The following is a 15463-nucleotide window of genomic DNA, read 5'->3' on the forward strand; positions in this document are numbered from 1 at the left end:
AATCCAACTGTAAAAGTAAAACATATACCCTTCAAATACATCACTTTCTTTCTTGTTAAGTTTCAGACAAGTAGACTGGAAAATTCCTGGTTTAGAAGTGGGAGACACCATGTTCTATTGGGGATGAAATTTAAGGACGTACAGATGAGGTGTAGACACTGCATGTTCCAAACAAATGACCTAGATGTTTGAAGGTAGAGAATATTCAGACAGAGAGCAAGAAGGCATAAAATAATAATAAGGCAGAGTCAACTGTGCTGAAACTGAAGAACTCAAAATGTAGTGTGAATTTAACTCTGAAGGTAACTGGTAGAACAGTAAGGAGAATGCAGTGTAGTAAGGAGAGCGCCCCGCAGGTCCCCGCAGTTACACAGGCACAATGATGCAGTAAAGGGCTGATGAAGCCCTTTTAGGACCCTGACGTCTAAGCCCGTTTGCTGTGGAATTGGTAGGTAAATCAAAATTTATTCCCCAGAAAATACAGTATCTATTCCAGTGGAAGGTGCAAAGCAGAAGGCTCTTTCATTCCCAGATAACAACTTTCACAGAGGCAAATAATATGATTATACAACAGTTGTGAGTGATAAACTTCTCAATGCAGCTGTACACGGTGCTTCAGTCCGGAGGACTCAGCATTTCCTGCCTGAGGTGCTGGAACTGTCACAAGTGTAAAATTCTGCCTGGTTGCTGGGGTGAAATGTACCTTCTACTCTGCTCAGTAACTGAGGCACCTCTCACTGAAACTCTGGAGAAGTACAATGAGTTAGGTGAATCAGACACAAGCTGTAAAACAGAAAAATATCTTATTCTTTCAGTGGCCTTTTTCTCTGATGCAATAAGACATGCTAATGGTTGGGTCAACTTTCAAAGTGCATTTTTCTATAGCTCTTAATGTGCCTTCTGCAGTAATGCTACTTAGTAACTGTTTCTAAAATGACCAGAGATAAGCTTGTTATTCAAATACTAAGACTTCATTGCCAGAAAACCTTTCCAGGTTTTAAAAATATCTACTCAGAAAAAGACCCCGAATCCCTAAATGATTCACCCAAAACTGAACATGAGTGGTCTAAGACAAAGAATTTTACAGGTCTCTGAGCTGGGCTTCCTTTGGCACTAAACTCTCGCATTACAGACAACAATAATGGACAACCATGACTGTAAGAGTGCAGTGTGCAGACGTGGCTAATTCTCCTTCCATTCACTCAACACAGTTACTCAGTGTCTACTATGTGTGTACATGGGTTACAGCTGAGAATAAAAGTTGTAGCCCTCATGGATTTCACCTTAATCCAGGGATCAACAAATTACAGGTGATTATGTTTTTCTGTTTTCACAAACAAAGTGCTTTCATGCTACAATGACACAGTTACAACTCAGATGAAAATATTTACTATCAAGACCTTTTGCTGACTTCTGCTGTAGTCCACAGTCCACAATTCCCCTGTTGCCTCACCCCGCCCTCCCTCAAAACACATTCCCCACCCCTATTTATTGCTTTATAGCATTTACATGCACAAAATTCTCCCTTATTATATTGCCAATCCTTGCCAACAGGAACTGTGTCATCTTCTTTCATCACCACCACCCCCAGGATGCAGCACAGTGGTCTATAACAAATACTAAATACATAAAATGAAACCTAGCTACAGGATTCTTGTCTCATTGATTAAATTTTAGTGAATAATGCTAAAACTCATTTAATAGATGAGAAGTCAATGTCATCCCCATAGTTTGTCCTTCCCTATCCTGCCTCATGCACACACACTCAGACACTCACATAGAGTCTTTACTTTCTCTCTCCCATGCCGCTGGCCCTACAGCTTAGGGTTAGGTTCTTCTATGTTGTCTAATCCCTCTATCACAATAGAACAACACAGTGAAAAAATGTTCAAGTTGTCTGAATCTCCCTGTAGACTAGAAGGTTGCTGAGAACAGAGTGCATACCTCCGTCACTAGAGTCTTGCAGAATGTCAGGCTCCTAATAGACATTCAAATCTGATGAATAAATGAGTCTCTACATTTTTTTAAATGACAGTTACTTATAGGGAACTCAAATGTTTTCAATAAAAACATATGTTAATAAGAAGCATTAAAAAAAAGCGTGGAAAATAGGTATACCCGGACGGGAAAGAAAACTTAGTTACACTCCCACTTAATCATGTACAAATAATTCTCCATCATTTCTACTACTTTCCCTTTGTGCAAAGGTGGTGGATGTGTTGGGTAGAGGAGCAGTGACAGCCAGCACCCAAGGTCACAGCTTGCAAAGGGAAGCAGGAGGAACAGAAGACACAGCTGGAGGGTAGGCAGGTTGCTTATATTAAGGGATAAGAAAACTAATTGAGCTAATCAGCAAACCTATTAGAATAGGGAGAGCCAGGTTTTTCACTTTTTGAGATGTTCTACAAACATGGAAATGTGGAAATAACCCTGATGTATGAGATCAGAATTAAAGGTCGTGGGTTTTAATCTATATACACAGACAGATATAAATAGGTTTAGATGTGAATATACATACATATATTCCCTAGGTCTGTCCACTGAGAAGGCCTAGGAGCTATGACATCCAAATAGCAAAGAACATTCCAAACACCCAGATCTTGGTTTGTAAATACAATACTCCACACAAAGGAACATCAGCTCAGTTCAGGTCTGAGGCAGGGTGAGTACACACTGAGTATGGAACTTCTTGCTGTGCCAACAAAATACTCAAAGAATGAAAGAATATGTCAAAAGAATGAAGTTAAAAAAATAAAACACAGATCCTACCTTGAAAAATCTCCCACTGACCAAATCAGAAACAATAGGAGTATCAAAATATATAACAATGATAATGCATTACTATTGAATGGTTCTGAATATAATATGAATCCATGAGTCTATAGTAAAATAAGTAATGAATGAAGAGATGATAAACAAAGATTTTTCCTCTTAGTAGAATTCAAACTAATCCATACAGAACAGTAAGATGAAAACAGAAAATCACCCTTTAGTAACTATCACAGTGTAGTTATTACTGATTCATGCAGGATAATCAATGACGACAGATGTTGGTGGGCTCAGGTTTTATGAAAAATAGAGTTTTGAAATAATGTGAGTAACTTCCCTCATAATATTTATTCATTACTATGTGAAGAGCATGGTCACCAATGGCCCCACAGGACCCACCACTGGACCTATTATGAGGCTTTGCATCCCGTGGGCCACTCCCAGACAATGACTGAGTGGTTAGATAGGAGAGGGTCCTCATTTCTGAAAAATGTACACTGGAAAAGTTAGGAACAATAGGGTAGTATATGGACAGCTTGCTCTCAAATGGTTCAGAAAAATATAAATGACAATGAATTATCTGAACAAAAACAAAATGACCAGCAAATGCAGTGAAATGTGAATAGTGGGGACAGGGGGATCTGGGTAAAAGAGTTATGTTTCCACAAGGGTTAAGTTTGAAATTATTTTAAAATAAATTATTAATTTTAAAAATCTTCCAATAGTATGTGTTTCCCTGAGGATTATATGATATACACTTCTACTGAAATGGACCATTTTGTCCATAGATCTACCGTGTTGGTGAGGAAAAGTGAAAATGCTAGGTTTGGGCACAAACTAAGCATAACAGAGTAATTTTTTGTAACATAGTAAAATCTCACCTTCTTCAGTTCTCATTGTCAAATTTTATCTTCTTCCCCCCACAGAAAACATCAGGTTCTAGTTATTTAGCTCTAAAAATGAAATTACAAAGTGTCCAAAGGAAAAATAAAATCTATAAAATGTCCAGAAGAAAAACAAAATGAAGCTTCCCATTAGCTTTTTTAGAATATAATGACTACTGTGAATGGCGGCAGTGCTATCAAAAGCATGTCAAAAGTAAGCTAAGTGAGAACAACCTTTCTCCCATCTCAGTAGCTCTGTTTAGTTGAAGTCAGAAAATAGGAAAAGCATTAGGAATGCTACATTGAATAAAAGAGGTGCCCTTTCCCAGGGATGCCTAAACCAGGAACAAGACAACACTGGTGTCCTACGCGACTTATCGGGGCAACCACTTCCTGAGGTATATAAATGTCTAATTACTTTATTGCAAACCCGAACCTAATAGAATATTGTATGCCAACAGCAATTAAAAAATAAAAAATTACATAAGTACAATTGACTGAGTTTTTATGGATGCAGGAATCCACATAAAGATAACGCATCTATTGCTCAAATTCACACCACTGAACCCTAAAAACATTATGAAGCCTTGAGCGTATGACAAGTCTAGTGTCGTCAGCAGCCGTCCATCTCGAGAGACGATGGTGTAGCTTCTTAAGAGTCTATCTGCACCACCGAGAATGGCTGTGCAGTCCGACTCGGGAGTGACACGGTATCTGTCTCCTCCTGTGTTGAATCGACATCTTGCGATGATGCTGGAGTGTCCTCTCCAGTGAAGCTGAAGCTACAGAGCCTGGGCAGGGTGATATGGAGGGTCTGCTGTTGCCCATGCAGCAGACCCCCCCTCTCTTCGCAGCTGAAGGGTCCAAGGGAAAGACGGAGTCAATACAGCTTGGCTTCAGGTGCGCCGCAGGAGTTGCCGGTGTTGACTACGTCAAACCGCCTTAGGGACTCCGGCTCCGGATTTTCTGTCGGGGTTTACTCCCTTAGCCTTTCCCCTGAAGAGGTATGCCGCAAGGCAGTGGAGGTTTTTTGGAATCAGAGTTTTCCTTCTCTGATGTGCCCTGACTGGAAGATCGAACCAGCGACACTTAGCTCGCAGGCCGACGCTCAATCCACTGAGCCAAACCAGCCAGGGTAAGAAGTCTAGTGTATTGAGTTACTAATCTACTAGTTTTAAAATATAGGCAAGACAAATGTACACTCTCCTAGTATGGATTTTAAGCCCATTCACCTGCACATATTCAAATTGTTTATTACTTCCACTTAGATCTGATGTAACCAACATTTTCCTGTTATGTTCCACAAAAAAACTTGTCAACTTTCAAAACATCAGTAAATTCTATCTAGGCATGTAGCAAGAGGTAAAAACTTTGTGCCTACATCTCTCTCCTTATTTTCCCAGTCGGGGTTTCTTAACCAATACAAGACAGCAAAAGGAAGTAGGTATGACAAAAGGTGTTGTTACAGAAAGCAAATTCTGTCTAATTCTACACAGCCCCTGACTTCACCACCACCCAATGAATCTCACATCCCAGTCTTTTCTTCCCCACCCACATGCAAAAATCATCTCTACTTCTCTTTCCTAGCTGCTACTAATACAAGAGACCACAGCCTCACAGAACGCATCAAGAAAACATGAGAAACATCTGACTCTATATAGGTTAGAGATAATACCCAGTGAAAGCTCTTATAATCAATCACCCCTCCAGTCTCAGAGAGCTAGAAAAAGTACTTGCTTTATCTAGGAATAATTATTTCTCCTATCAAACAAAGAAATCAACTAAACAAAACGCATAGGCCATGTTGTCTAGATGCACTCCTCCCCTCACAGAGAGGAAGAATCAGGCTCAGTTCTCAAGATATGGGAAAAACAGGAACAATCCAAATGGCTAACATCTGTGAAAGAACAGAGAGATGTGGTTCCCAAGTCAGTCCTGTTCTCACTGCCCTCCTCACTCTACTGCTCACTCCACCACCACACGAGGAGTTCATTGCTGGAGGAAGAAAATGATAATCATAGTTTTGTTTCATTTGGGTCTTAAATTCTATAACGTTGGACTTTCACGGCATAAACTTAATCTCAGCTAGAGTTTTCTTATATTTAATTAGTTTCTCTCTGCCTGTATAATGGGGAAAAAAGCACTAGGTAAATTGTTATAGATGATAAACGAATATATAAACAGGCCACTCACTTAAAATGAGTCTATTTGAGCCCTGGCGGTTCAGTGGATTGAGCATTGGCCTGCAAATCTAAAGGTAACCAGTTAGTTCCGCGGTCAGGGCACATGGCTGGGTTATGGGCCAGGTCCTCAGCTGGGGGCATGCAAGAGACAAACAATCAATGTTTCTCTCTCACATCAATGTTTCTCTCCCTGTCTTTCTCCCTCCCTTTCCCTCTCTCTAAAAATAAATCTTTTTTAAAAAGTCACAGATCTTTGGCTGCTGTGCTGGCCTGTGAACTGAAAAAAATAAAAATGGAACAAGTTTATTTGAAAGCCATAGTACTTTTACAATATTGTCATTTCAACTTCTTGACTTTTGCTTCAAGAACATAAAGTACAGAAGTGCCTAAAGTGTCTGGCTCATAAAGCACAAGACAGATCCTTTATTTCACAGATTAGAAAACGAAAGCTCAAAGATTACTATTGTATCCCCACAATCGGGAAGTTGTAAGTCATGCAGCCCTCTTTCCACTAAACCACACAATTTCACAGGAAAAGCTAAATGACACATTAATTATTCAGTTTTTCAAACAAAAGTTGATACACATGGCACAACCACTTTAAAAACAGTCTGGCCATTCTTTTAAAAATTACACTTATACCTAAAATGTGATCCAACCATTTCACTCCCAGCTGAGCTTAAAGTATGTGTCTATGTATCTGTACAGACATATGCACAAATGTCCATAGCACCTGTACTGGTAAAATAAGCAAAACCTATTAAGTTCACTGTATATCAATAAAGTTATTTAAATAAAAGTTTATGCACATACTTGACATCCATCAGTATGTCTTTCTCAACTGTTTTCCGACCAAGTAGAAAGCCACTCTTCACTTTTACTCGATAGCAGATGTTATGAAAACTTAACACAGCTCCTTCAATAAACCGGTCGTTGGGGGTCGTCCCGGGGAGGCCATTGGTGTTTCTTTGTGACATTGGGACAAAAACTTGGTCATTCCTGGAAGACATCTGGAGAGCTTCTGACTTTCTGTAAAGGGAAAAGAAGCAGTAAGTTGATAGTACACAAAACGAGATTGTACACACTAGATGGCAGAACACTTAAAGCAGGTTTGTTTTGTTACAAACCTCCAGTTATAAAATAAGTAAGTCCTAGGGGTGTAATGTGCAGCATGTTAACTAGAGTTAGCAATACTGTATCATACATTTGACAGTAACTAAGAGCAGATCTTTTGAAGTTCTCACCATGAAAAAGACAACAACCCTGTAACTGTGTGGTGATAGATGTTGACTAGACTTATTGTGGCAATCACTTCACAATATACTCTATTATTGATTCATTATGTTGTACACCTGAAACTAATGTCATATGATAATCATACCTCAATTTAAAAATAATATAAAGAATAGAGATCCAAAATTTTAAGAGAATACAAAGTACCTCATTACTCATTATTATAGTGATTATATGTATAAGTAAAAATATTTTTAATGCATTGAGTTCAGGAAGATATATTATTAACATTAAAAAAAAGCAAGTCCAGGAGATCTGACCAAGATGGTGGCATAGAAAGTCATGACTCACCTCTTTGCACAACCACATCAAAATTACAACTAAAATATAGAACAACCATCAGCTAGAATTGTCAGAAGTCAAGTTGAATGGAAGTCTGACAACTACAGAATTAAAGAAACCACATCCATCCAAATGGGTAGGAGGAGCACAGATGTGGAACAGGCTAGTCCCCAAGTATGGTGGGGATATCTCAGGAGGGATATCTCAGGAATGAGGAGTCCCAGTCGCACACCAGGCCCCCCAGCCCAGGATTCCAATGCCAGGATGATAAATCCCCATGACTTCTGGCTGCAAAAACCAGCAGGGATTAGTTGGTGGAAGAAATTGCTAGAGCCCCAAGCAGTTCCTCTTAAAGAACCCACACACAGACTCACCTATTCAGGCTCACTCCCTCTGAGCTCCAGTACTGGGGTAGCAGCATGAAAGGCACCAGTGTTATACAGGGAGGAACTGAAGTGTCTCGCATCAGGGTGAGTGGAGGCCATTATCTGTTTCCTGGGCCCTCCTTCCCAGAGCTGGCAGGCTGGTGCCATGTCTGAGACTCCATCACCCTGACTAACACTGTTTGACCCACCTTGAAGATCTCAGGAGACTGTGCCCCATGCAATTTACTGGCCTACCCAAGCTGCTTTTCCATATGAATGGCTGGTTTTGGCTCATGCTTCACAATTTCATAAATCCTATCAAACAAGCAACAGCTAGCCTTAGTGAACCCCCCGCCCAGCCATCATAACTCTTCTTAAGTAGTTCCAGGCCTCACACTAGCAGCACCCAGCCTAGATTGACAGCTTGGCTTTGCCTGGGAATCTCCAAGCCAAGCACAAGTAGCAGTCATCTCAGATTGCTTTACAGTCTATGCAGGGTGGCCCCACGCAGAACACAGGTAGGGACTGATGTTGGCCTGCACCACCCAAAAGATCCCAGAGCGTGCACACTCAGTGGACAACTACAGACCATGTCAGAGCACCACTACCCGGGCCCTGCACAGCTGATCCTCCATGGAGTGCAGAGGTTGGTGATCAATGGTCACAGCCAGTCCTTGCAGCCAACTAGTCTGGGTAAATCCTTCTCATTGACCTGCCAACAGCAATCAAGTCTCTACTACAAAAGGAGGGTGTATTCAACTCACATGGAAGGCACATAGTGAATATCCAGTTTGGGTGATAGCGGAGGCTGTGTCACAGGACCCTACAGGACACCTACTACATTAGGCCACACCACCAAGACACAGAGTCATAGCAGTTCTACCTAATACATAGAAACAAAGGGAGGCTCGAAAATAAGGAGATAAAAAAAACATGGCCCATGAAAGAACAGATCAAAACTCCAGAAAAAGAACTAAACAAAATGGAGGTAAGCAATCTATCAGAAGCAGAGTTCAAAACACTGACTATAAGGATGCTCAAGGAACTTAGTGAAGACCTCAGCAGCATAAAAAAGATATAGTCAGAAATGAAGAATACACTAATTGAAATACAGAACAATTTACAGGGAAACAATAGCAGAGTGGATGAAACCGAGAATCAAGTCAATGATTTGGAACCTAAGAACCAAAAACCAACCAATCAGAACAACAAGAAGAAAAAGAATCAGGACTTCTGGCCAAGATGGAGGCGTAGACAGACACGCTGAGTCTCCCTCCACAACTAAGAAGGGATACAACTACCTCAAAACTAGAGACAACCAGAAGTTCCAGAAAACAGAGCTGCATGGAAGCCCAACAAACAAAGATATAAAAAAGAAATACTCATCCAGACAGGTAGGAGGGGTGGAGCCAGGGCGGAAAGGATGAGGTGTGTTGGAGGCAGCAGTGGTGGCAGCAGTGGCGGCAGTGGAAGGCTGGCAGAAAGTGCAGTCACACATTTTAAAAAGTCAGGAGGGGTACCCAGGGAGCATTCCCAGCCCCTCACCGGACCTTGCAGTGCATGGTCCCAGCACCAGGGAAAATCAAGCCTCATTGTTTCTAACTGTGCAGACCAGTGGGGGTTGGGGTGGAGGCAGAGGCTGCCAGACTCAGCGGTGTCCACTTGTTTAGGCAGCCCCCATGGTCCTGGGGCATCCACGGACCCACCCACTCTGGAATCGACGGCCAGGGCAGAAGCTAGAGAGGCGCCAGTCTGGTGTGGAAGTGGGAGAGGTGCCTGGAAAAGGGGCAAGTGCTGGGCAGGCGGCATTGTTCCCTCTCGGACCCCTCCCCCACATACAGTGCCACAACATGGTGAAACAGGTCACCCTGTACTGACGAATCCCCAAGGCACTGACCCTTACTACGTAACAGGAGTGACAGCTCTACCAGAAACGTGGAGACAAACAAGCACAGGAGCCTGTCAGAATGAGGAGACAGAGAAGTATGGCCCAAAAGGGGAAACAGATCAAGGTTCCAGTGGGAGAACTAAGCACTAAGGAGATAGCCAACCTAACAGATGAAGAATTCAAAACACTGGTGATAAAGATGCTCACAGGCTTGACAGATATGCTTGAGTATGGTGAACGCATAAGGGAAGAAGTGAAGATTATGCTCAGTGAAACGAAGAAAAATCCACACAAAACTAATTGTGAAGGGAAGAAAACCAGGGTTCAAGTCAATGATTTGGAACATAAGGAAGAAAAAAAGTCAGCCAATACAGAATGAGGAAACAAGAAATGAAAAAAATGAGGAGAGGCCTAGGAACCTCTGGGGCAACTTTAAACATGCCAACATCCAAATCATAGGGGTGTCAGAAGGAGAAGAGGAAGAGCAATAAATTGAAAGCCTATGTAAAAAAATAATGAAGAAAAACTTCCCAAGTTTGGCAAAGTCCAGGAAGCACAGAGAGTCCCAAACAAGCTAGTCCCAAAGAGGACCACACCAAGACACATCATAATTAAAATGCCTTGGGAGAAAGATAGAGAGAGAATCTTAAAAGCAGCAAGAGAAAGGTGGAGAGTTACCTACAAAGGGGTTCCTATAAGACTATCAGCTGATTTCTCAAAAGAAACTTTGCAGGCAAGAAGGGACTGGCAAGCAATATTCAATGTGATGAAAAGCAAGGACCTACAACCAAGATTACTCTATCCAGCAAAGTTATCATTTAGAATGGAAGGGCAGATGAAGTGCTTCCCAGACAAGGTAAAGCTAAAAGAATTCATCATCACCAAGCCATTATTATATGAAATGTTAAAGGGACTTATTTAAGAAAAAGAAGATCAAAACTGTGAACACTAAAATGACAACAAACTCACAACTATCAACAACTGAATCTAAAAAATAAAAACAAAACCCAACTAAGCAAACCAAAGTAGAAACAGAATTATAAGTATGGGGATCATTTGGAGGGTTATCATCCTGGGAGGGGGAAGGGGGAGAAATGGGGAAATGGTGCAGAGATTAAGAAGCATAACTGGTTGGTACAAAATAGACAGAGGGAAGTTAAGAATAATACAGGAAAAGGTGAAGCCAAAGAACTTATATGCATGACTCATGGACATGAACTAAGGGGGGTGGGACTGCTGGAGGAGAGAGAGGTAGTGGTCAGAAGGGGAGCAAAGGGGGAAAAAATGGGACTACTGTAACAACATAATCAATAAAATATACCTTAAAAAAAAAGAAAAAAGGCACAGTGAACTTTAATAAAGTGCAATATGGTCTTTTTGTCCCAACTCTGAGCAATCATGCAAACTCTCAGCCTTCTCCTCTCTTAATAAAAGACTAAAATACCTCCCTGGAGGTGTGGTACATTTACACAATGGAATATTAGTGGCTGTAACAAAGAAAGAACTCCTGCCTTTTGTGACAGCATGGATGGCCCTGGAGACTACTATGCTAAGTGAAATAAGCCAGTCAGAGAAAAGCAAATACCTAATGATCTCACTTACATGTGGAATCTAATGAACAAAATAAACTGGCAAACAAAATAGAAACAGAGGTATGAATACATGGAAGAGACTGACAGCTGTCAGGGGGAGGAGATAGGAAAGGACAGGATGCAAGAAGGTGACAGTATTAGCCAAAGAACATATATGCATGGCCCATAGACACGGACAACAGTGTAGTGATGGCCAGAGGGAAGGGAGGGATGAGGGTGGGCAAAGTATGGGAATGGAGACATCTGTAATAGTGTAAACAATAATAAAGTAAACAAAACAAAACATGTAGTAGTGTGAGAATAAAATAAGAATGAATATAAAAATACCCGCCCCAGTAAGCGCTCAACCAACTCTCCCAAACTCCCTTCTTAATGGCCACTTTCTTTTATTATTCTGAGGACCTGCAGATCTTGTCTTAAGGCAGTGAGTGGTTTCAACCTTTTTCATCTCATGGCACACATAAACTAATTTCTAAAATTCTGTGACACACAAAAAAGTATTCTATATTTTGCCAATTTGACAAAAAAAATTGGTATAATTTTGACTCATTCACCAGATGTCTATTGCTGTGTTGCCTACTGTCATGTCTTTATTTTACAATCTAAGGAAAAAGAGGTCATAGTCATGTATTGCATGTTTTAAAACTTCTTGTGGCACACTGGTTGAAAATCACTTTCTTGAGGCATCCCAAACTATTATTTGATGGTTAAAGAAAGGGGTAAAATAAAGATTTTACCCTTCTTCTTTTCTAACTATTTTGTTATCCCTATGCTTTCTATCCCTTGAAGATGAAAAAGGAAGTTCTATAAAAATCAGCCTCACAGGATGATCTGATCATAAATTCATAACTGGGCAGGTCGTGGTGGGCAGTCACATCCCAGGCATATAACTTCTTTAGTGAAAGGTTTTTCAGCCAGTCCTGTCAATTGTTCTCGTGCATACAGGCTAACACATCTTTGAAACACCAGAAGTAATACCAGTCATCAAAAGGCTATTAACCTTCCAGAGAGCACATAATCTCCGTAACTGTCATCTAATCCCTGCCTTGCTTTCTCCAGTTATCCTTATGTCCTCTCCTAATTTCAAATGCATTAAAGAAGCTGCAAATCAGTTATTCTCTGGAGCATTTGAGATTTTGTTCCTGGGCCTATGTCCTTTGTTTAGCTCAAGAAAACTCTTGTAAAAATTCTCTACAGGTTTGGACCTTTCTTCCATTAACAGCCTTTTCTCCCCAATCCCAGAGTCAAGGTGAGGCAAGGACAGGAAGATGAAAGGGAAGACCTTCTGTGTCAGGTACCCAAGGTGTGGGTACCTCTCAGGCAGGCTCAAGTGGTTTCAGAGGGAGTCATAGGGCTTGTTGCATTCTAGAGACGTCCCTTTCTACCCTTCTGGATCATGAAAAATTCAACACCAGTGAAATGACAGCTACCTCATACTGCCTAAGAAGTATCCCAAAGGGATTGGGCTAATGATCAGTCAAAAAGATCAGACCAAGTCACACCTCTATGTGGATTGTTTTGATCTAAAGGCAACCTTAGCCTTAGGCTGAAGAGAAACTTCTACCCCTCCATTAACTACCTAAAGGTACTTGAATTAGGGGCCTTGCCCATTCTTAATAAAAAATTGTCAGAGATAAGCTCTTTTGACCTGTCTATAGGGTAAGTCAAACTTCTATTTACTAAACATTTACTCTTCCTGCAGTGACCCTTTAAAGACCCTATGACCCCTTCCCTAGGATCTAGCTCAGAATGTCTTATATTAATATATCCATGTTACCTTCCTGTCTCTGACTCTCTTCTATATATGAAGTTCCCATACATACATATGTATTAAATTTGGTTATTTTCTCTTGCTAATCTATTTCACATCCATTTGATTATTAAACCAACCAAAAGAATTTTAAGGGTAAAAGAAAGTTTCTTCCTCACACACATCAGGAAAGTACAAGAAACTCTGTTCAAAGGGGTTTCTACCTTGCTAAAATTTTATTCTCCTTTCTCACCAAAAACATTCCTTCTTCTTCGAAATCAAGATGGGAGCAGCAATTTTGCTTTACACACACCTGTCCACCCTGCTTTAAACTACTACGTTTCAATGTTATGATTCCATGAGTATTTTATTTTTCTCTATAAATAAACTATGTGACTTAAAAATCACGTATCTACTTTTAAACTGACACCCAATGAAACAGAATACCTGCTTCCAAAGATAATTGGGTGTGGCCCTGGCCAGTGGCACAGTTAGTTGGTACAACCTCCATACAGCAAAAGGTTATGAGTTCCATCCATGGTCAGGGCACATACCTAGGTGATGGGTTCTAGCCCCTGTTCTGGTGTGTATGGGAGTCAACCAATCGATGTTTCTCTCTCTCTCTTTTCCTCCCTTACTAAAATAAAAAAACATATCCTCAGGTGAGGATTTTTAAAAAAATAACATGATGGGGTGGAAGGAACAAAGAAGAGAAGTAGGAGTTACTGCTAATGATTATTTATTTTTCTTTGTTTATTTCTTTATTATTTTTTAAAATCCCCATTTGACAATATGTTTATTGATTTTAGAGTGAGAGAAAGGAAAAGAAAGAGAGAGAGAAACATCAATTGCTTGCCTCTTCAAAGCACCCCTACTGTGGATCCACCCACAACCTAGGTGTGTGCCCTGACCAGGGACTGAACCTGAAACCTTTGGCTGCAGGGGAAATTGCTCCAACAAACTGAGCCACCTGGCAGGTACTGCTAATGGATTTTTAAAGGAAAAGATGATGAAACTATGATGGTTGCACCAACTGTGTAATTTAAATAGGTGAATTCAGACCAGCTCTGAATTATATCTCAGTTGACTGAGCATTATCTCACAAGGCTTAAGGTTGCAGGTTCAATTCTGGTCGAACATATGCCTGGGTTGCAATGGCCCAGTTGGAGCTGGTTGGGGCATGTGAGAGAGGCACCGGATCATCCATCGATCAGTGATTCTCTCACACATCAGTGTTTCTCCCCCTCTCTTTCTCCCTCCCTTCTTGACTCTCTAAGAATAAATAAATAAAATCAGAAAAGAAAAAAAAGAAAAACTATGAGGCCAAAGTCACCTAGACACTTTATCAATCATTGGATCAGATCCTGAAGTAAACTGGGAACTGATTTCTTAAGGTATATATTTCAGCTTCCTGTAGACCTATATATCCTAAATACTATAGGATATGATCATTCAGGTTCATTAATCTTTAGTAAAAGTTCTCAGCCATAACCAGTGAACAACATAAAATAAACCTTCCAATTTGATGAGAATTTGAAGCACATGAGGTCCACCCATCCCCCTACAAAATCTAGATTTATCCCCAAAGAAGCCCCAAATCATTAAGCAGTAGCATGTCTGAGCACAGGGCTTTAGCACCCAACAGGTGTTTTTTATAAAACATAGAGTAAGGAAAATTATAACTACAAGCAGCCCTTGAAAACACACCACTGCATGTACTACCACATGGGCACGCAGGTTGCTCTCCCACTGTTGTGGTTCAGTCTCCTCTGCATCCTTCTGAGACACGAGACAGTCACTCAAAAATAAGTGTCAGGAAAGCTTCTCTAAGGATCTGGCATGTTTCCCCACTTTATCCTCATTGAATCATGCGACTGATGGTCTCCAAGATGCAACTTAATCTGCACATGGTCCTTCCATCTGTTCATGTTCTTTCTAATGTTTTCCCCCACAGTAACTCTCTGTTGTATTTTATATATTTGTAACACTTACGTTCGCCTCAACTGCCTCATGGATGCTTAATAAAGAAATGCAGAAACAGATTAGGGTGTAAGTGTACTTTAACACCATCTTGCTGCAAAATAAATAAATAAATAAATAAATAAATAATGTGTTGCCTAAGGGAGCTCTTGCTGAATGACCAGGGTTCAGAACAAAGATGATCAATAAGTATTTGTTACTATGAATCTACTTTATTTTCTGAAGTGAAATGAGTTTTTATATGAACACTATTAGCCAAGAGAAGAAAAAAAAACTAGGCAACATTACATGTATTTTAACTGTTTACTAGATTTGCAACCTAACATGTTTGGTCTTCTATTTTTCTGTTTGGTTCTAATTTTTTCAGTTTTCATCAATATTGTAAGAAGCTGGTTAACTCTTTGAAGTTAATAAACAATCCACAGAAAAATTACACAAGGGAGCTCAATAACTCTTTAGCAAATCATCCAAAGTTGA

The 15463-nt window shown here is 40.5% G+C and overlaps 1 protein-coding gene across 1 annotated transcript in view; it reads right to left on the minus strand.

The window, feature by feature from the left end:
* LOC150019242 (broad substrate specificity ATP-binding cassette transporter ABCG2-like) overlaps positions 1–15463 on the minus strand; it is a 64492-nt gene that overhangs the window by 41271 nt on the left and 7758 nt on the right. Inside the window, exon 2 of the mRNA XM_090266284.1 lies at positions 6650–6865. Coding sequence (XP_090122410.1) covers positions 6650–6846 — 197 coding nt within the window. The 5' untranslated portion in view covers positions 6847–6865. The remainder of the gene's footprint in view (positions 1–6649; positions 6866–15463) is intronic.

This window comes from Furipterus horrens, unplaced genomic scaffold (genome assembly GCF_987537825.1).
Source record: "Furipterus horrens unplaced genomic scaffold, mFurHor1.1.pri manual_scaffold_2, whole genome shotgun sequence".
Classification (NCBI taxonomy): domain Eukaryota; kingdom Metazoa; phylum Chordata; class Mammalia; order Chiroptera; family Furipteridae; genus Furipterus; species Furipterus horrens.